Here is a 23,117-nt window from a genome sequence, read left to right as displayed (position 1 = left end):
CATTCGAGAAGCTTTGAACATTTGAGATACAAACTTTAGTGATACAAGATATAAATCGAAACTATATTTATTTCAATTTTGAATTTTTAGATACGAAGATTTCGGAATTTATATGGATTTTAGTAACCATAAATTTGACATTCACGCGATTTAGGATCTGATTTAAAAACTTTGCGTTAATATATATTGAATTTTTGGTTTATCAAATCCGTGTTTTAAGAATTGATATGATATAAATACCCGATAGTCTTATAAAATAATTTTATTGATAAAATTTGTGAAACTCAAATAATTAAAAATATTAATTTTTTAATATAAATATAAATCAAATCCATCTGGCTATTCAATAAAAGAATGTTTAATAAGCGAGAAGTTTTTAGAAAATCTTATTTAAATAAAATAAGATAACTAAAATTTATGATTGCCTTTAAATCCCCATACCTAAACTTGGGTTTGAGTCCATCTGAGGGAGAAAATGTTTCTGTACTTTATTATTCATAAAAAAAAAAAAATTACACTCAATGGGCCTACATGTCTTAACTGATGTGAGGCTCTTAGCTCCTAATCGTTATTACAATGCATTTTGATTATGGTTAACTAATTACAGCGGAAAACAAGTTTAAAATTTCCTTTACAATGAGCCCGAAATATTTCTTCTATAATTTAAATACTAAAATAGTATTTCATCTCATATCATAAACATGCCCACACGAACTCAAAACCAATCATATACAAACAACTCATATCCTCGGGACATGCCCCGGTATATAAATACATATACATATATACTGGGAACAAAACATAAACCTCAACTCAAACTGTGACTCCCTCCAGAAGTACCCTCTCCGGTCTCCTGATAACCTGGAGTACCTGCCATTGTTCACACACAAAGACAACAACAGCCCCCCTTGGGGATGAGCAAAGCTCCGTATGGAACAACCAATCATATATACCACAGATATCTAAACAATGATATATGGTATGCAATGCATGTATGTCGTGGAGGTATCAGGTCAAATGCCCATCCACTGAACACATGTCAGAATCAAACGAATCGCTATCAAATCAATGCTCGAGCTGGCACACCGGCCTCAATAAGGGATACTCGTATGATAGCGTCGACAAAGCGCCATCAAATCCCAAATCTCATAACCAATCATCGGGGCCACAAATGTCTATGTCTTTAAGGGTCATATAATACCAAACATAGCATTGTGTTCACAAACCTCAGAATCCAATCAAATCATATCCGGGTATCCAAGGATCATAGCTCAACGTGCATGTCATGTATCGATGTATGCATCAACCGATGTGTGTTAACAAAACATTTATTTTATACATGACATATTTTCTCCCCCACTTAAAAGATTTCGTTCTCGAAATCTCAAACATCTCTATATACATAACATTGGCAAACATATATATGTTACCAGTTATAGTACATATCAAAACTAAAATCAGTAAACGGATCAGTATACATCGAATACAATGGAACAGATGGACTAGCATCAAATAAATGCGGATATGAATCTCGCATTTTGCTTTCCAACTCCCACGTCGACTCTTCCACACCATGCTGTGTCCATTGTACTCGAACCAAAAGGATCGATTTGTTACGCAATATCTTTTCCTTTCGATCCATAATGCGAACAGGTTGTTCAACATAGGAAAGAGAAGGATCCAGTTCAACCTCATCAGGTGCAAGCACATGCGATGGATCTGGTTCATGTTTCCTTAACATAGAAACATGAAACACATCATGAATAGTAGATAGAGCTGGTGGCAATGCCAATCGATACGCAAGATCACCAACTCGATCAAGAATCTCGTATGGCCCAACATAACGAGGAGATAACTTCCCTCGCATGCCAAATCGAACAGTGCCTCTAAAGGGAGATATTTTCAAAAATACTTTGTCACCTTTCTGGAATTCCAAGGGTCGTCTTCGTTTGTTCGCATAACTCGTTTGACGATCCTGAGCAGCTTTCATCCGCTGCCGAATCAACTGAACCTTATCGTTCATTTCCTGTATCATTTCAGGTCCAGTCAATTGTCTCTCACCAATTTCATCCCAGAATAATGGTGATCTACATCGTCTCCCATGTAGAGCTTCAAACGGTGTCATACCGATACTCGTCTGAAAGCTATTATTATAAGAAAATTCAACCAATGGTAAGGCATCTTGCCATCCCATTCTGAAATCCATCACAATCGCACGTAACATATCCTCTAATGTTTGAATCGTACGCTCGGTCTGGCCATCAGTTTGAGGATGATAAGCAGTACTCATAGCCAAACGCGTACCCATCGCTTCTTGAAAACTACCCCAGAATTTAGAAGCAAACCTGGGATCACGATCAGATACAATTGAGACTGGCACACCATGCAGTCTCACAATATTCTCAATGTATAAACGGGTCATTCTCTTATAAGGATAAGTACGTTCATACGGAATAAAATGTGCAGATTTTGAAATCCGATCAATAATGACCCAAATAGCATCACAACCCTTGGGCGAACGAGGTAAATGAGTCACAAAATCCATAGCAATATGTTCCCAATTTCATTTCGGGATTTCAAGACTATGGAGTAATCCTCCAGGTTTCATTCTCTCGGCTTTCACTTGTTGGCAGACAAGACATTTCGAAATAAACTCGGCAATGTCCTTCTTCATACGTTTCCACCAGAATTGAGGTCTTAATGTCAAATACATCTTTCGACCTCCAGGGTGAATACTGTATTTGTTACAATGTGCTTCTCGAAGAAGGGCAGATTTCAATTCAGAATCATCAAGAACTACCAACCGACCATTAAGTCGTAAAGAACCATCAGAAGAAATTTGAAATCCAGACTGATGTCCAGCAGATACAAGTTCTTTCGACTTTTGGAACTGAGCATCGTTTCGTTGGGCCTTTCATATTTTCGATATCAAGTTCGGCTCAATTTGCAATGCTGAGACAGTGACAGAATTCCAATTCGAGTGAAAAGTCCAACCAGAAGTACATATATCCTCATGTACCTTGGCGACACAAACAGAGGCTAAAACAGAATCATAAACTTTCCGACTAAGGGCATCTGCAGTAACATTCACCGATCCACGGTGATATTGAATCTCACAATCAAAATCCTTCAGGAGATCCATCCACCTGCGTTGCCTCATATTCAAATCAGATTGAGAAAAGAGATATTTCAGACTCTTATGGTCCGAATAGATAACAAACTTTTCTCCGTAAAAATAATGGCGCCAAATCTTCAGAGCAAACATAATGGCGGCCAATTCGAGATCATGAACCGGATAACATGTTTCATGAGATTTCAATTGACGAGACGCATAAGCAATCACTTTGCCATGTTGCATCAGAACACAGCCCAAACCTTTACCAGACGCATCTGTACACACTACAAATCCTCCGGTACCTGAGGGAATAGTAAGCACAGGTGTTGTGGTCAATCTCGTCTTCAATTCAAGAAAACTAGCTTCACATTCATCTGACCAAATGAATCGCTGATTCTTATGTGTCAGTTGAGTAATAGGTTTAGCTATTTTCGAAAATCCTTCAATAAAACGACGATAATATCTAGCCAAACCCATGAAGCTACGGATCTCTGGAACATTCGTAGGTCTTGGCCAATTCAATACAGCTTCGACCTTCGCAGGATCAACAGATATGCCATGTCTCGAAATGATGTGGCCTAAGAATACAACTTTGTCCATCCAAAATTCACATTTGGACAATTTAGCATATAAGTGACTAGTACGAAGAATTTGAAGCACCAGTCTCAAATATTCAGCATGCTCCTTTTTCGATTTCGAATACACCAGAATATCATCAATAAATACAATAACGAATCGGTTAAGATAATCTCGGAAGACACGATTCATTAGATCCATAAAAATAGCAGGAGCATTCGTGAGACCAAAAGACATAACCAAAAACTCATAATGGTCATACCTCGTACGAAAAGCAGTTTTGGGCACATCTTCGTCTCGAACTCGTACTTGATGATACCCAGAACGAAGATCAATCTTCGAGTAAACAGAAGTACCCTGAAGCTGATCAAATAAGTCATCAATACGAGGAAGTGGGTACTTGTTTTTCACAGTATCCCGATTCAGTTGCCTATAATCGATACACATTCGCATAGTACCATCTTTCTTTCGAACGAATAAAACTGGAGCTCCCCAAGATGATACACTCGGTCGAATATATCCCTTATCGAGAAGATCATGTAATTGTTCTTTCAATTCCAGAGGTGTCATGCGATAAGGAGCTTTAGAAATAGGCGCAATTCCCGGTACAAGATCAATACTAAACTCAACTTCTCAATGAGGAGAAAAATCAGGAATCTCATCGGGAAATACATCCAGGAATTCTTTCGCAACAGGAATCTCAGATAAAGAAGGTTCTTTTTTAGAGACATCAATAGCATAGATAAGATAACCCTCATCTCCGCTAGTCAAAAGTCGAGACATTTCCAAGGAAAATACCAATGGAATTTTAGCTTGGGAACCCTTGCCATAAAAATTCCACTTGAGTCCATCAATCGGTCTAAATCGAACCACTCCATGACAACAATCAACAGTAGCTCGATTTGCCATCAAGATATCCATGTCAACAATACAATCAAAGTCGTGTATTAGGAGGACAATCAAATTCAGAAATACCACATTATCCTCATATATCAATACACAATTATGCACAACGTTCTCAAACAAAATAATCTTCCCTGCTGGCGTGGATATCGACAAAGTATCATACAACGGGGTACACTCAATATCGTGAGATGCAACAAATGCAAGAGATATGAATGAATGAGATGCTCTTTTATCAAATAAAACACGTGCAGGATAATCGCAAATCATGCAAATACCTGCAATCACTCCACCAGGAGCTTCTCTCTCCTGATCCTCGGTCATGGCGTACATTCTCACTTGAGGAGGAACTTGGGCACTCTGACCACCCGGTCCTCGATATCGTGGGACACTCGACTGCTGAAAGGATGGAGCAGGAACAGTAAGTCTCATCATACTGGGGCCACCTCTAAATCCTGGCTGGGGTTGGGAAGAAGTCGTACCCCTGTTCGGACATACTCGAGAGAAATGACCTTCCTGCCCACACTGATAACAAGTATCAAACATACCTCGACACTGCTCGATAGTATGTTTACCCCCACAATGGCTATAGTAAGGAGCAATCATAGGACTCCCTCTCTGTGATCCACTCGAACTCGAAGAAGACGAAGAAACAGAACCAGTCTTCTTAAACTTCTTACCTCTCGGCCGCAAAGTAGGCTGCTAGCCTGACACTGGAGGTGGAGGAGTATACTGTGGACCTCCTCGCCTAAGTCCAGCCTCGGCTGCCTTAGCTCGTTCAACTGCCTCTGCGTAGCTGGTAGGCAATCCAGAAACAACATAAGTATATATAGCAGGATGCAATTCATTCACAAACCTGTTATATTTTGCCTTCGCATTCCCAGCTACGTGAGGTGCATACTTCAACAGAGTAGAAAACTTCGAAGCATATTCTGCAACAGTCATCGTTCCCTGCTGCAGATTATTAAATTCATTCTCCTGAGCAGTATAATAGGATGGAGGGGAATACTGCTCCAGAAACTGGGACTTGAATACATCCCATGTGACTTCAATCCCGGCCTCTTTCAATCCAATCTCAGCGGCTTCCCACCAAGATTTAGCTCGGTCCTTCAACTGATACAAAGCAAGTTTCAGTCTCCGAGCCTTGGAATACTCAACAATATTAAACAAATGCTCAATATCTGATATGAATCTAGCCAGCCACTATGTGTTCCAAAAACAGATCCCGAGAGTACGCTTAAAGATGTTGAATGTTGCCCTTCATTCAACCAATGAAAGCTTGGAAAAAAGGATCGAAGGGTTCGCGTTGCATCACAATCAAGTAGAGGATGAATTGGAAGCTTGCGACTTAGCGCGTTGGAGGCCAAAGGAACAATTTTCAGGCATCTTTGTGAACAGCCGAGCCTACATGGACCCGTACACGGAGGTGGACACGGGGTCCGTGCCTCTTGTTTCCAGCTGAAGTGAATTCCCGAGAGTACACGGACCCGTACACGGAGGGCTACACGGGGTCCGTGTCTAAGACGGCTGAGCGAGAATATTTTCCTTTCTAGAGTTTTAATTATTTTGGAGACTAGATTTTTGATATCTTTTGTTTTATAAAAACATGTTGGACGAAATTTGGAGACAATTCAGATTATCATTGATATTTTTATCAAAGTTTAGAGTTTTTCTCTCAAGCTTTTTCAAAGCCTTTGCTTTGAGTTCATTCAAAAATCAAACTTATCAAGATTCGTTCTTGTGGCGTTTGGCGTCAAGGTTGGAAGTGGAATCCACTACCTTCACATCCTCATTTGGACAATGATGAAAATCATGTCCTACCTCTAGACACCATAAACATCGAATATCAGAAATACAATTATGTGAGAATTGCGATGTACCTTGATATCCACGTTTTGAACTCCTCGCTGGTGTCGCCGTGCTTCTCTCCTCTTTAATCATCCTTCCACTCTCATCCACTCGCCCATACCTTTCACGCAAATGTTTGAATTCTTCCTCCATTCTTTTCCCAAATTCTACCAACAATGACTGAAATTGACTATCAAGCATATTGCACCCTTTTTTTTTTGGGTAAACAGTACGCTACAGTAGAATCGCGATGAACAATAACGTGAACATTAACTTCAGTCGTGAACAGTAATTCCGATGAACAGTAATTCACACATAAACAGTAACTTCAGCCGTGAACAGTAATTCCGAAACGATGAATAGTAAATCCGATACGTTGAACAGTAACTCGGCAGATGAACAGTACTTCCGATAAACATTAATTCGGGCGGATGAACAATAATCGCGATTTTTTTTTGTAGATTCAACAAATACGTAAAAATCGGTATTGAAAATCCTACGAAGAATTGAATGGATACGCTTACTTGAATCAAAAACCAAAAGCTCTGATACCAAATGATATGAATCCACCTAACTCCACCTCAAAAGCTAGCTCATGAGAGGAGGATTGTGTTACTCGCAGTTTCATTTGTGGGATCCATCTACAAATCAAAAGATGAATATCACAATTCAATATCAATTTCACAATACCATCATCTCATATCATCAATCTCATCAGATACTTACTCAAATCAAATCAAGTAAGAGCAAGTAATACAAATAAATCAAACACATGCGCACAATTCATTTGTGCCTATTCAAGTGTACACAACACTCAATCGAGCATTCCCAGCTATGCTCTGATACCATCTAGTGTGGGGCCCTTAGCTCCTAATCGTTATTACAATGCACTTTGATTAGGGTTAACTAATTACAGCGGAAAACGGGTTTAAAATTTTCTTTACAATGAGCCCAAATCATTTTATTTGAATACTAAATATAGTATTTAATCTCATATCATAAACATGCTCACACTTAATAAAAACCAATCATATACAAACAACTCCTATCCTCAAGACATGCCCCGGTATATAAATACATATACATATATACTGGGAACAAAATATAAACCTCAACTCAAACTGTGACTCCCTCCAGAAGTACCCTCTCCGGTCTCCTGATATCCTGGAGTACCTGCCATTGTCCACACACAAAGACAACAACAGCCCCCCTTGGGGGTGAGCAAAGCTCCGTATGGAACAACCATCATATATATCACAAGTATCTAAACAATGATATATGGTATGCAATGCATGTATGTCGTGGAGGTATCAGGTCAAATGCCCATCCACTGAACACATGTCAGAATCAAACGAATCGCTATCAAATCAATGCTCGAGCTGGCACACCGGCCTCAATAAGGGATACTCGTATGATAGCGTCGACGAAGCGCCATCAAATCCCAAATCTCATGTCAATCATCGGGGCCACAAATGTCTATGTTTTAAGGGTCATATAATACCAAACATAGCATTGTGTTCACAAACCCCAGAATCCAATCAAATCATATTCGGGTATCCAAGGATCATAGCTCAACGTGCATGTCATGTATCGATGTATGCATCAACCGATGTGTGTTAACAAAACATTTATTTTATACATCGATATCCAAATCTCAATGTCATGTATGCCACATAAACTCAACAAATAAGGCATATAGACATGTATTCTCATTCCAATCAATCAAATCATTCCAACATATATCATATAATACAGATACCTGTCGTATGTTACCCGGTCGCAACATACCTCAATTCTTCGTTTCCAGTTGATGTAGTCTGAAGATATTGATATAACATTCTATCTACATCAATAACATACTCATTTCAATCAATAACATAATCCAAAATCATTAATATGAGTTTCAAATATCTTTTGAAACTTCAAAAATTCATATCAAATCATAATCATATCATAATTCAATTTCGACTTCGAATATGAGTTTATTGTCGGTTATTCTACTACATATAGGAAATTCAACTTCAAATACATGCTATTCCAGCACTTTGATATTTCAAGCTGCTGGAACCAGAAGAAAATTACCTCAGTCAGACGCCCTCTACGCGACGATTCCGAATATATATTTGGTTTCGCGTTTAGACAGCGTTTCGAAGTCGATTCGGACGAAAGAAAATCGAAATCTCGTTTGCTCTCTCGAAGTTATCGAATAAACAATGAAGGAAAGAGAAGAAATGAACTCATTCTTATCTCCACCGATACCGCGCTCGGGCGGTAGAATTCTCGCGCCCGAGTGCGAGACACTCTGCCTCCGAATTTGCTTGTACCGCGCTCGGGCGGTCACAAATTACCGCTCGGGCGCGGCATGTTCTGCCCAAACCCACTTGCATCGCGCTCGGGCGGTCGCAAACTACCGCTCGGGCGCGAAGTGTTCTGCCCGAACACAATTGCCATATACCCGACCGCCCGGGCGCCACATGTTCTGTACAAATATTGAGATTTGTACTATATTGGCGTCCGGCTTCTCCACTCGAGCTCTTACAACGTCAATTCATATTCAATATTCATTTTCTCAATTTCATTGTCATGATATACATCAAATACATAATCACATATCAAATTCATGAATTATCGATAATCACATAGGATTTACGATAATATGATATACGGTCCTTACAACTGATGTGAAAATTAAGTACAAATAATTTAATATATATGATATAAATATGATTTTTTAGTATTAATTATTTTAAATTTTATACAAAAACAGGTGTTACTCGTACAAAAATATTTGACATACATGTATTTTACATTTCATTTCTTTGATACTGAAAGTGTAAATCATGATTTGAATCTTATTTGAGTCAATTAATATCATAAATATATAAATCAGTATATTGATTTAATATTTTTGTAACTAAAGTTTTTTGAATTAGCATCTAAACATGTATAGTAAATGTTGATATTAATAATATTATTATAATTTTATATCAGAATTATTTTTTTATCAGATTTGAAACAGTGGTACTCAAATAATATTTATTAGTAATATATTTTGATGTTTTATACTAATTTTCATGTGTGAAAAAACTTGTTGTGAAACAGAGAGTGCGTTCAAACCCAAGTTTGGATTTGTAGATTTAATGACAACTAGTTATCTTGTACACGCGATGCGCGTGTGTACAGTCTTTTTATCATTATCGATCGATTAAAGTGAAATTTGACAAATTATGGAGTGACTAAATTGATATTTGAATTGTTGAAATAAAAAAAATAAAAAAATGTGTGTTGAAATTTAAAAAAACAAAACAAAAAACAAAATTATAATATTAGTATCATATAAGGGTAAAGTTTGAAAAAAAAGTCGGTGTCCTTCCTAAGTGATTAATATCATGTCCTCAACTTTAATAAAATAGAATAGATTTATCTAATTATAAAAGCTTTGAATGATGACTCGGTCTCTTGTGAGACGGTCTCACGAATCTTTATCTGTGAGACGGGTCAACCCTACCGATATTCGCAATAAAAAGCAATACTCTTAGCATAAAAAGTAATAAGTTTCATGGATGATCCAAATAAGATATTCATCTCACAAAATACGACATGTGAGACTGTCTCACACAAGTTTTTGTCTTTAATAACAAGTTTGGACATAATTATTTATATATGGAACAGCGTCAGACCCTTCCGCCGCTGTTTTGTCTAGGCTTATTGATTCACGAAGTCGGATTGGGTCAATTAAAAGTTTCTAAATGGGCTACTGGATTAGTGGACTAACTCATTTACTTGGGCTTGGGCCTTCATGGTTTTGCCCTTGTGTTCTTTCTTCTCCCTGATATTGTCCAGAACCTTAGTTCTCCCCTTCTTCAAAACAGCGGCTGGGCTGCGGCACGGCGGCGGATAGGCAATCCGGAAGCAACGGCGGAGACAGTAAGCGGATTTTTTCTATTCTGTATTTATTCTTCTCTAGTTAATTATCATTCTTCACTGTTATAGAAATGAATCGATCCCTTGGAGCTGCTGCCCTTAAGCGGAAAAGGCCTGAAACAGATCCCCCGGGCCTGGTCGATGCTGAACGGGCCATTCTCAATTCAATCAAAAGCAAAAAAGATTCGGGTATATGGGTAAGAGACATCAAAGTAGATACCAAGCTAACTGATCATGTAGTAAACAAATCACTCAAGTCGTTGACAGCTAAGAACTTGGTAAAAGAGGTGGTCAACATTCAGAACAAGGGGAAGAAACACTACATGGCGGTTGAGTTCGAGCCTTCGAAGGAGATAAGTGGAGGCGAGTGGTACGTAGATGGGAACCTCGACAAAGAACTTATTAAAATACTCCAAGAACTGTGCCTAAGGTACATGCGGGCTCAGAGGGTTGCCACGTTACAAGGGGTGCACAATGAATTGAAGAAGAAGGGAGTGTTGAATTTCGAAATATCTGCTCAACAAGTTGCAGAGATACTGAATTCCATGGTTTTGGATGATGAGATTATAGAAGTGAAGAGCACTGGATTGGCGGATTATCATTCGATTCCTATAGGAACAATCTGCTACCGAGTTGCAAGTGGTGCCGGGGTGGTCAAAGGCTCCAAGGTAGGTGTGTTTGCTTCAATTCCTTGTGGTGCTTGTCCCCGAATTAATCTGTGTACATCCGATGGCTTAATTTCTCCAAGTAATTGTGTTTATTACAATCAATGGTTAGACATTGAATTTTGAATCTTTAATGTTATTGTCTAAAAGAAAATTGTGCTTTGAGCCCTTTGCAGTTTCTTGAGTATGATGAATCAAAAGCGTTTTATTCCAAACTTGAGGGATTAATCTGGATTTGAAGCACTGTAAATAGCAAGCTAGTTACACACTGACTCTATGACATAAATAGGAATTTTCAGATGGGACGAATTTGATGGATTTCAATAGACAAAATGGTTTCTATTTTAGTTTTTAGCTGGTGAAGAAATTCGTTAGATCTCAACCCGAATCCCAAACTTGGGACACCTTTTGCGATTTCTCAATGACGTATCATTTTGGTGCTAGATGAACTATAAATTATCAGCTATAAGCCTTACTTTTAAGCTTGTTATTGTGAGGGTTTCAACATTACAAGTACAGCAGACTGTTCAAAATATATACATGACTCGTAAGAATATCGGCTGTCTGACTATCAAGATAAGTTAAATTTCAGCCGGTGTTTATGTAATTTTTACGAGTTTGAGGAGCCCTCAATTAATTGGTAAAATGAATGTAGACACCCACCATTATAGCCAACACCAAAGCACCCGATTGCCTTGACTCGTCGGATACCACCCAATGGAGCAAAAAGAAGAAGAAAACCAGCAAACATGCCCCCATCCAAGCTCTTCACCTTTCCAATTTAAATAAGGCTTAATCAAGACATGAGGTCCAAGAAGCATTGTTGTGATAGTATGAGTACTAGCACGAGAGGTAATATAATTGAATGACTGATTGAATAAAATGCGAGCAGTAACACAACAGGTATAAACACCACACACGGAAAGATTGCATTTTCTGAGTCGGAGACTAATGGGAGGTTGAGATTGATCGCGGAGGAGTTGCCCCGGAGGAGAAGGCCAAGTGCCACCACGAGAAGAAGTGGGATTATGGGAGACGGCCCTTTTGAGGTGTTGGAAGCATGGTTGAATGAGTCCGTATCACTCATTATGAATCTAGAAACCAAGTCAGGCTGCAGTTTTACTACTTGTGAAGTTTAGTTCGTGCACTTTCGTAGTGGAAACTTTGATTCAAGAAATATACGTGGGAACAGGAAAGTGGGTGTGATGGCAAATGGATGTCGTGACAAAAGTTTAAGTGATTATGATGGATATGTTTGTGATTTTCTATAGTTAATTGTATTGTTTTGTCACGGTATTTTGAAATTTATCAAGAAAATGAATCAACTTTAAATGTTGTGGACAACTTGAAGAAGCACGATATGCTTGTAGATTTCATTTCATTTTATTCTTTTAGTTATTTAACTCAATGTTTCACAGCATCACAAACCGGTAATCGACTCATAACCAAATGAGAATTGCAATAAAACATACATCTGCAGATCAATATACTCCAGCTTACTGGCACATTCCATCTTTATTTGTAATGAATCTCACCTTTAGACAATTACGATACTCCTCGTACCTCGTATTCATGAAATACTTGAAGCGGGGATTCCTTTGAAACGGGCCTGTCTTCTGACCATAACTCTAAATTTACAGTCCCTGTGCCCCAATGAATGAGACATTTATAAACCTGACTGATATTGAACCGGTTCACTAGACATAAGCCAAGATTTTTATCAACAAGCATCCATTCACCTGCAAAGAGAACTCATATTTTTAAGAAGGGAAACCGCTAAAATTTGATCTGCATGAAGGTTAAACAATACGTATTATTCAACGATCTAGAAAAAAGCAGGCAAGTTACCATTTGGCCGAAGACTCCCTTCAAAAAACCGTTCGCTAGATTCAGGCCAGACCTCGAGTTTGGACCCATCAATGGAAGTAAATGATATATATGATTCTGTAGGGTGTAACAAGTTGAATGTAGGGTGCACTCGTAAGCACACAAGCCTGAAATTTGATGAGACGGTGTTCAGTCTAAAGAAAATAAAAATTGATAGTGAAAATGTATTTCATCGGTTAACCTTGAGAATCCACCAGAACCAGCACCAACTTCACGAGCAATGATGCCAGAATCAATTCTGAGAACTTTTGGGTCGTCTTTCGTGAGATATATCTCCCTCTCGAGAATCAATCCACCTCCAATATCACCCTCTAATTTCAGCAACTCCTTTTCTCCTCCCTGCTCCAGGCTCTTTCTGCACGAGCAAAAGGTGGCAGTAAATGTTAAGTATGCAGTCCTGAAAAATCGCACATTTTATCTTTTATACTTGTGGGTTTCTGAAAGTCCCCCATTGCCTAAAAGTATATTTCACTCGTTCTTTATAATGAATTGGTGGACATGAGTAAACTTGAGTGAGATCATCCTAGATGACAGCAGACATGCTAGAATGTGAATGGTATTAATTTACATGTAGAGTTGGTTGGAACTAAGTTGCCACTTTATCACTCCCAAATGGATAGCTAGGATTCTAGGAAGGGGTTTAGATTGTGTCAAGCCAGCTCATAAGCCTGTCATACCAGCTTGGCACAAACTCAATAATCTTAAGGTTTATCCAGCTCGGACTATTTCAGTTACTCAAAAACTCATGACCTAGGACTAGCAAACCAAACTTGTATATGAGCTCATGAACATGTTCGCGGAACAAAAATTGTGATCCCAAACTAAGTTCACGTGTCTATCTGCTCGAGACTGAAATTTTCACAAGATTGACTGAGATCGACTCGTTCGCACCAAAAAATCAATACCGCAACAATGATAAAGTAATTATTTAGCGATTAATATGCTTACTCAATGACAGAATACTCCTCCAAGCACCCTGCAGACCGGAATTCCACACCACTATACTCTTCATAGCCACCAGCACCAACTTGACCATGAAGCCATTGAGTTTCTGTCACATACAGGAAAAAACAGGTAATTATGAAACAGGAACATCATTCACATTCAAGTAAACAATTTAAAATTTACATAGACAACAGGAAAAAGCATTATGTTCCACAAAATGTTGAAAAAATAGTTGAATTCCAACACAAAAACTGCAATCAAAGAAACTCTATATAAGCCTAACAATATAAGAGTTCATATTAAGAATAACCTGAGGGAAGATGCTCCATAGAAACAATTCTACCACCAATCCATGGTACTACTTTTAGAATCCAATCCCGGCTTTTCATTTCTACAGGGGTAAATGATAATTCTGTTCCTTTGTGCTCAGAAACATTATCCACGTCCGGAATATGGTTCTCACTTTCTGCAAAAAAATGTGAGACTCGTTTGTATCTTTCAAAGAAAATACACCATTTGCTTTAGAAATCACCGGACATAAGATAATGTAAAAAATAGATGATAACTAAAAGAAAATAATACGTAAAAAAGATACTAGAAGTCTAGAAGAGTGGGTTACCTATACGAATTTGGAATTGCTTTTCGCTGGCTAAGATTAGTTCTGATATTTCACTTTTTGAAGGCATTGGGATTTCAAGAATCTCTCCATCTGTACCCCATGCATCAATCTGTATGACATGACCATATATTAAATCATCAGTGGATCCCAAGATCTTGTTAAAATAAAGAGCACATACATCGTCTCAAGAAAAAAATTTACACACTGTTCAACTCCATGAAAAAGAAGTTGTGTACCATTGCACATTTGCCAAGCAGTAGTTTCACATGTAAACGTCGGTTTGGTCGCTTCCATATACCTTCAGTCTTTAATATCTTCACTGTGACTGCAGAAGACTGACGATCAGCAACATATGTTGTCATAAGATATCCTCCATTAACATAGTCATATCCATCTCCAGCATCTTCAAAGAAAGAACCTTCGGCGTTACCTGCAATTTACTCAATCCAATACAGAAGCGATTCATCAATGTAACTTACTATATAAAATATTTTGCAGTGTTACTAAAATGCATAATCAGAAAGATTACCATATTCATCTAAAGCCACCAGCAGTGTTAAATCGTCGGTATAATTAGCTTCACCAACATGTTGATAAAGAGGAGCCAAAGGAATGATTGATCCACCTTTTAGATACAATGCAGGCAAATCCTAGGTAAGCCAAGAGTAGGGAAAATGTGGAAAAGGTCACAGATCATGGTTAACAGAGACTTTAAATAACAGAATAGGAAAGTTCGATGAAGTTGAAAGCTATTAGTTACTGGATGAGAATCTTCAAAATCAAAACTCAACCAGATGCCTTTAGGCAACTTGTGCTGCATTTGACATAACTCCTGATCTTGTCCAGTGCTGCAACACGAAGAACAATTTCTCAAAGTTGATATTTTGTTCATATATATCATTGTATTGACCACTAACATAAGTGGCTACAGTCTAAGTTTACCCATTCTACCATTCTTTATACTGAAGAAAAATGAGTATAGGAGGTGACACCAAGTTTTTTAGTGAACTACTCTGTAGAGGGGATACTAACATACAGATCTATATTGAATCTTGAAAAATCTAACGCTATATATCCAAGAAAGAGATATTAACCTTGCATATATGAGAAGTGGACCCAACAGAAACGAATTTTCTTGTTCTCTCAACTCCAAATCTTTGGGATCTGCAAATATTTTAAAAGTTTTCACCTACCAAACATGGGGAACCTATTATAATCCAAATTCAATCGAATTTATGTATAAAAACACACCAGCAAAAAATACGGGAGTCACAACTGGAATACCCCTTCTATGGGCAATGTAAAACAGTGTATAAATGTGCGGCAAAAATCGATATCGCCTCCTTAATGCCCGTCGACAAACTTCTTCGCACTATTAGAGATGGCAAATAAGAAAGCGAGAAAACAGGAAAAAATTATATATAATCGATAATGTCATGAAGCAATAAAAATTACATGATTTGCTATTAACCGTTGAAACATACTAGTGCAGATAGAAAGAAAAAATGCTATGATGGGGAAGATATATAATTTTGCAACAGCTTAGGTAGATAAAATTAATTTCATATGAATATAAGAACATCAATTTGGTTAAATATGTCGATTTTCTATAGTTCAGTATTAACCGCGCTTGAATGCTGCCCTAATTAAAGAATACATCCCCGTGGACCCAACATCTTTTAAAAAGATTATAGCATAAACCAATCAAACTAGAAGGCGAACCTCTTCCCCAAAAGACCAGGGTTCGTGATCAGCTGTTCCAGTTTCAGAATGTCCGCGACAAAAAGGAAACATGGACCCTACTCCCATCCACTTCCCGAACAGTTTTGGTGTTGCATTACCAGCAAATCCACCAATATCCGGCCCAGAGAGTGGTTGACCGCTAAGACCCTGGACACAAGCTCATTTTCATCAGAGTAGTTGATTTTGTATATAAAATGGAGGAGAACAATGTTTTTAATTAAGGACTAATAGGTTCAGTATCATAAAACCTGCCACTTACCAATTGAAGAACCATGGAGATGCTCATGTGAAAATGCTCCCAATTAGAAATATTATCTCCTGTCCATGTTGCAGCATATCTTTGGCTGCCCACAAATCCAGCTCGTGTAAGAACAAAAGGACGTTTTCGTTCATTTGCCAGTTTCATACCTTGGTATGTTGATCTAGCCATCAGCATACCATAAACCTGAGACGAGTAAGTAAAATTAGTGACTGAAAGTGAGAAGGGGTCCAATTTATAGCAATTCATTAACTTTATCAGTACCTTCAGGTGAACAAAAAATATAGATCGTTCTAGTTTTCATATTAAATTGCTTCATTATATGAATAGCGTGATAAAAAAGTGTATTACATTGTGATAGTATGAATGGCTCTGACAACCTCCAAGTTCTGCATCTCCCCTATGAATATTGGTCTCTGGCATTGTCTTTGTTGCACTCTGTTACAAAAATAAGGCTGTAAAATGCAACGGAACAGGAAATCTTGTGCTTCCAGAAAACCTCTAAACCTCACCTTGAAAACAGCTGGTTCATTCATATCATTCCATATGCCATCCACGCCATTAGGAATAAAGTCTTTAACAAGATTGGCCCACCAAGAACGGGCTCTGAATTGTGTGAAATCGGGAAAGACACAAGGGCCTGGCCACACCTCCCCTAAAGGTAGAAGTAACGCAGATAAATAACAAGAACCGAGAGAAGCCTAAGCAAAAATATAAATGAAAAAAAGAAGTACCCTAGGCTATAGAAACCAAAGTTTCCTAGCTTTCATTTGAATCATCACTAGTTTCCTAATCTTCTTGATCATAGTTTTTTTTATTTATAATTTTATGCATAGGGTGTTTAAGGTTCATATACCAACAAAAGGTTTTCCGTCAGCATCTTGAATCCAGATATCGCTTTCTGAACCACTGTCACAAACAAAATAGCCCTTTTCATTTTTTATCCCTGGATCAAGCATCCATATAGCTTTGAAGCCAGATTGATGAAGATCTTCTACCAGAGACTTAGGATCCGGGAATCGTTCCTGGGAAATCAATTTACCATTGCTTACAGGAATAAATAATCTCAAAACAGACATTGACTAACAAGAAGCACGTGGCAGTGAAGCACATGACAATCAATCACTGAAATATCTATGGTCTTTACCTTAAAGCGTCTGTAGAAAATTTAGAATTCAAATCATACAAATTGTTTTTATGTTTCATTATATAGCTGTTAAACATTAGCTGTCAGTGGTTCCACTTTTGGGGGAGTTGATTAGTAGCATTAATTATATATATTTTTGCAGTTTTAATGCTAGAGAAATTCCTCATTCACTAAAATTATTCATGGTGCCGGAGACAGGTTTGGATAATCTACAACTAAAACAATTCCATGGCTGCTGAGAATAGTTATTTGTCATTGGAAGACATCTCGAACAGTATAGGAGCCGTCAATAACACCTCGTTTGCCATAACAGATCATAAATTAAATGGCCATGGTTATTTTTGCAGTGCTCCCAATCACTAATGGTCTTCATTCTGGAAAAGGAAGGGATGAATACCTCAATGGTAAGTGTGAGTAACCAGCAAAAGAAGATCCAAAGTTTCACAAATGGGACATAATAAATAATCTTCTCGTTGTATGGCCTACTCAACTCCATGACTAATTAGGCAGGTCAAATAAATGACATAAAAGATCAGACATCTGGATATTGCACATATGCTTGGGAGATTTTGGTCACCTGGTGTGGTAAGATACAACCTGTTGTAGAAGAAACAATTCGAAAGCATAATTTCGAGCAACGACACACGGCATTTGTGAAGGCATGTGGCATAGAAGATTGTTACAGGAGTTGCATATTTTATTGAAGAACCTATAATGTTGTTTGTGGTTGTCAACCACAATTAGTACTGTAGTTCGCCCATGGCTGAGGAACACGTTCAACACCAAGCTTCGCATAATTATTGCTCAGCTTGAGGGGAAGTATAGCTAATTTAGAAATTCAAATTACACAATTGTTACTCTGATCCCATAATTGTCACTATTAAAGATAAGTTGCAGTTGTTCCACATTTAGAGGAGTTGATACGTAAAATTCTTTGTCTATATACTGCCATACTTCAATATCTGAATTCAAGAGAAATTCTTCATTCTCTATTTTTCTTCAGCTTCATTTATATGAAAGACAAAAAGTAAATATCAATTGCATACAACAATAAAAATGTACTAGGAAAAATCATGCCTGGTCAAAAGTGAAACAACGAAAACCATCCATGTAATCTATGTCCATCCATATGACGTCACAAGGTATTCCTTTTTCTCTGAACGTCTTTGCTATCTGCAGTGAGCACAAAAAACAAAAGTCCAAGACGAGTAAAAATTCCAAAACACTGAGAAACACCAGTATGCGGACTAATAGAAACTTTTGCAGGTCTACATAAAAACTACATACACTTCTATGTAGACAAATTAAATGTGACTTGGGAAACTGGAGCTTGATTAATTTGGGACTTGCATACCATAATAGGAAATTTATTCAATTTGGAAACAACAGATGCATGAACAAAAACAGATATAATAAACTACATAATTAATGGCAAGGTGTATGTATATATGGTCAACCTGGCGAACTCGTTTATCAGAATTATAGCTCCAACGACATTGATGATAGCCCAAGGACCATTTTGGGGGCATAAATACAGTTCCTGCAGGTAAAATTTCAAACAAACAAACATCAATTGCATTCAGTGACGAAGGCAAGAACTGCTAAAGAAGTGGCAAATATTACGCGACAACAGAAGGACCCATTCACAAGAAATTTCAACTTCTCAGCAGACACGCTTTATAGTGCATACTTAAATGAAAAAACGCTTAGAAACAAGAGGTAATGGTAAAAATATTTCTAGTTGTCACAACAATAATTCCATATATAAATGAATATATAGGGAAAAAAATTTCAGAAAGCGTATGTCACAAAAAAATGACATGGTGTGGCAAAGGATTTATTGTACAGTGTGACAAAACATAGAAGTATACATTAAGACCAAGCTCTGGATAGCAAATTACCAATTGCTCGTGAAAAAGATGCTAGAACGTCGGTTGGTGAAGCAAATGGACCAAACATGATGACAGGATAGGAGGATGAAGAAATGAACTTTATGTTTAGTTCCTTCTGCAAATCAATCTGCCCAAAAAATAATCATTGAAACAACTTTTTACTAAGGTCAAGAAACTTCACAAGATGGCCATAAAATCAAAAGTACCTCGCAGCGTCTTGTTGTATCCGCGAGAACCCCTAACGCCTCTCCGTTAGAAAGAACTGCTAGAACCCAGGGGTGTGATTGATACAAGGAAGTAGTTTCGGGACCATAGCCATATGCATCAGTGTTCCATGTGAATATCTATCTCTCATTTAAATTAGTTTACGTAAATAAATAGATATTGACATCCAAATTATAACATATGTCCTTTAAGTAACCACGAATGATTAATAAATTGAATGGATCAATAAGCTTACCCTCTTCCCCGTACGTTCTAGCTTCCCACCAACTTCTCCAGTTCCATAGAACGAGGTGTTTGGAGGGAACTAAATTATAGCAAGATTGAATCCCATAAACGAACTAAAAAATGTACTCTCATCAAACAGCAATATTCAAGTTTTCTACACAAAGATGTGGATGACAGAAGATATTCGATTATACCTCAATACTGACAATCTGTTGTCCCATTACACATTCAAAAGCGGGAATGTAGGATGGAACTTGATGAACACTCGTGACTGGTGTGTCCCTAACTTTAGGAATTTCAAAAGAAATGCTGGGAAATGCCGCATTTCTGTCATCTACTGAACAATCGAATCGGAACACCCCTTCATCGAGAATTGGTTCGTAAATCATTTTACCTGATCGCACATTTGAATTCAATGACTCCCCTTCACATCCCGCCATCATGGATATAATAAACGATCTTTGATGAATTAGTCTCCTTTCAAGTCTCTCCTTTCTATATGCCAAATAATCACATCAAGAATCTTCCCCAGATCATGCAACTTCATAAAGGACCAACAACAAGACAGAGAAGTAAATCTAGAATCAGCAAAACAAATACTCTACATATCTATAAAATAACAGTACATAATGAGACGAAAAAAAACAAGACTGAATCACTCAAAGAATTAGCCATAAACATCAATAAATCACACATTTTCTTTCTTGAATTCATCCATGACAAATAGCTGAAGTAAAAGAAACTCTAAAAAGCAATGGAAGCGGAAAGGGGGCATATTGAACTGACCTGATTGAGCTAAAAAGATGCAATACTGCAACATCTGTAACAGTAAAATGGGATTCTAAACTAAACCCACGCAGAGAACAGAGGTTTCTTAGTGACCCACTTAAATTTCTTGAAATATAACCGCGAGTTAAAACAGATGAACCAATGGGGCGCTGCCTATCCGACAAAACCAGCACTCTACTCCAACATAGTGTCCTCTCCATTATGGTTCAGAAAAATATTTATAAATAGAAAGGAATAGTTAATTTAATTGTCCAATAACTGACAGAACAGGGAAATTAACAGTCCATGTAAAAAAATCAATCGATGATCAATCCAGCGGTGCAATTCATAATTTTGAACAATTCGGTGACTGAAAGAAAGGAGGATGATGGGTCCTAAACAAAAAAGTGGAAAGCACTCGTATGCGATCTCTGTGCTCTTTTGGACGCAAACGCAAGGGAATATTTTTTTATTAAATAATTTTTACAAAATATATTTAAGTCAATAATAGTTTTAAAACGAGTTTTTATATCTAAATTAGAGTATGTACTTAAGTGAAATAGTCTCGCAATGTTTATTCTTATAAAGTAATATGTTTTCATTAATTGGATCCAGTTGGAGATATCATATAAAAAAATTAACTCGTAAAAATGCCTCATAAGAATATTTTTGTTTAAATTTATAATATGATATGATGATTTTAATTATTTTTTTTAATATAAGAGTACTGATAAATTCATTTTACGATTATACCATAACGCTTACTATTTCATACACACAAAAATAAAATTAAAATTAATTAAGTTTATCGATTTTGTAATTTTGAAATAAATTATTCAATCCAATTACAACTTAATGTTTTATCATTTTGATATCTCATATTTATGCGTGTTGTTATATTATTGCGTGAGACGGATGATTAAATTATTGAAATATGATTTATCAGATAAATTGAAGAATGAATTAGATTTTATTGAAAAACCATGTATTTTTGTATGTAAACAAGAAGGCAAAAATTTGTGTGAGAGGGTCTCACGGGTCGTATTTTGTGAGACGGATCTCTTATTTGGGTCATCCATGAAAAAATATTACTTTCTATGCAAAGAGTATTATTTTTTATTGTGAATGTCGGTAGGGTTGACCCGTCTCACAGATAAAGATTCGTGAGACCGTCTTACAAGAGACTTACTCACACAAGAATAGTATTTTGAATACCAACTTCTATTTTATTTTAATCATATTTAATTTTAAATTAAAGATGTATATCAATTATTGATTACTAGAAACAAAAAACATGTACATATGTGTGTTGGATTCAATATAACATAATCTTGATCAAATTATCTCTCTAATTGGTTTCAGCTTTGATAAAAGATCCCATAAACATCAATATCAACGTCAACATCCGTTCGACTAAATGATTATAAAAACAATTTTGATTATCGAAACAAAAGGTAGTATCAGAATATGCTTTGATTTTATTTAATTTTTTTTATGTTTTTTTATATATTTTTTAATATATTAAAGAAAGTTTTCAACATGAGGCCAAGGAGTTTTGAAAAATACGAGCAATGAAAACCACTTATATGGTTTAATAAGTTAATGTTTAATGAAAATTTGATTTGTTTAATTATTTAAAGTAGGTGATTGCAAGTACGTTTCATCGCTGACGAATCAATCGACCAACTCCGAATTAAAAAAACCATGTTTTTAGGGGATTTGTTATACTGTGACCGTGATCTTTTGGATATTTATTGTGAATCCTACATGAGCATCGATAACGTGATATTTATCTATTGAATATGATGAAATTGTACATTTAATAGATACGTAATATTTTAACATGAGCTATTGTAATTTTTTGGAACAAAATAAGATATATTTTCAATAAATATATAAATTTAAGGTGCTAGATTAAACACGTAGAAGCAAAAATAAAAATAATAATTCTTGGATGGGGTGTGAGTTTTATGGAGTACGTGAGTGTGAAAACAAATTATCATTAGTTTGATTATCCCTCTAAACACTTTCTCGGTCAAACTTATTGTATGGGGCTTGTCGAAGGATCTACTCGAGTGACACGATTTATAGGTTATCATGTTAAAAAGCTCAAGGGTTTATTCCCCACACATTCGATGAATTGTGGCTGCGAGTTTTTCGTCACCGGGAAAAATACACACACAAATAACACATAGAAGAATAGCTGATATTGACTACATGAAGAAAACAAGTGAGAAAAAATCTAAGTTTATTTTTATATGGAGTATAAAATTATATATATTTTAAATATACAGCCAAACATTTAAGCGGCTAGTGCTAAAATGAAATATGTGCATTATCTAGCATTGAAGAATAATAAATTAAAAACTGATAGGT

The 23,117-nt window shown here is 36.8% G+C and overlaps 2 protein-coding genes across 4 annotated transcripts; one reads left to right on the top strand and one right to left on the bottom strand.

Moving 5' to 3' along the window:
* The first annotated feature begins 10,079 nt into the window (after positions 1 to 10,079).
* LOC142555596 (putative DNA-directed RNA polymerase III subunit rpc6) lies at positions 10,080 to 12,689 on the top strand. Of its 2 annotated transcripts, none has more exons than XM_075666545.1 (3): positions 10,080 to 10,369; positions 10,436 to 11,034; positions 11,687 to 12,689. In XM_075666545.1, exons 2-3 carry the CDS (start codon positions 10,438 to 10,440, stop codon positions 11,825 to 11,827), a joined length of 738 nt encoding a protein of 245 aa, XP_075522660.1. In that variant the 5' UTR covers positions 10,080 to 10,369; positions 10,436 to 10,437; the 3' UTR covers positions 11,828 to 12,689. The 2 variants fall into 2 exon arrangements, with proteins under 2 accessions (XP_075522660.1, XP_075522661.1); XM_075666546.1 differs by having other exon boundaries at positions 11,649 to 12,689.
* LOC142555595 (uncharacterized) lies at positions 12,382 to 21,143 on the bottom strand. 2 transcript variants are annotated; one of them, XM_075666542.1, is made up of 23 exons: positions 20,760 to 21,143; positions 20,168 to 20,468; positions 19,984 to 20,052; positions 19,730 to 19,867; positions 19,533 to 19,650; positions 19,089 to 19,171; positions 18,709 to 18,804; positions 17,341 to 17,509; positions 16,997 to 17,139; positions 16,836 to 16,922; positions 16,485 to 16,670; positions 16,205 to 16,372; positions 15,734 to 15,854; positions 15,577 to 15,646; positions 15,243 to 15,330; positions 15,012 to 15,132; positions 14,719 to 14,912; positions 14,483 to 14,591; positions 14,174 to 14,329; positions 13,867 to 13,969; positions 13,100 to 13,273; positions 12,880 to 13,025; positions 12,382 to 12,770 (listed from the first exon to the last, which is right to left on the bottom strand). In XM_075666542.1, the coding sequence occupies exons 1-23, from the start codon at positions 20,960 to 20,962 to the stop codon at positions 12,577 to 12,579; spliced, it is 3,237 nt and encodes a 1,078-aa protein (XP_075522657.1). In that variant the 5' UTR covers positions 20,963 to 21,143; the 3' UTR covers positions 12,382 to 12,576. The 2 variants fall into 2 exon arrangements, with proteins under 2 accessions (XP_075522657.1, XP_075522658.1); XM_075666543.1 differs by having other exon boundaries at positions 20,168 to 20,514; positions 20,760 to 20,908.
* Positions 21,144 to 23,117: the final 1,974 nt, after the last annotated feature.

The sequence above is a fragment of the Primulina tabacum genome, chromosome 9, assembly GCF_025594145.1.
Source record: "Primulina tabacum isolate GXHZ01 chromosome 9, ASM2559414v2, whole genome shotgun sequence".
NCBI lineage: Eukaryota > Viridiplantae > Streptophyta > Magnoliopsida > Lamiales > Gesneriaceae > Primulina > Primulina tabacum.
Note: the sequence above shows the minus strand (reverse complement) of the source record. Positions and strands in the feature narration are given on the sequence as shown.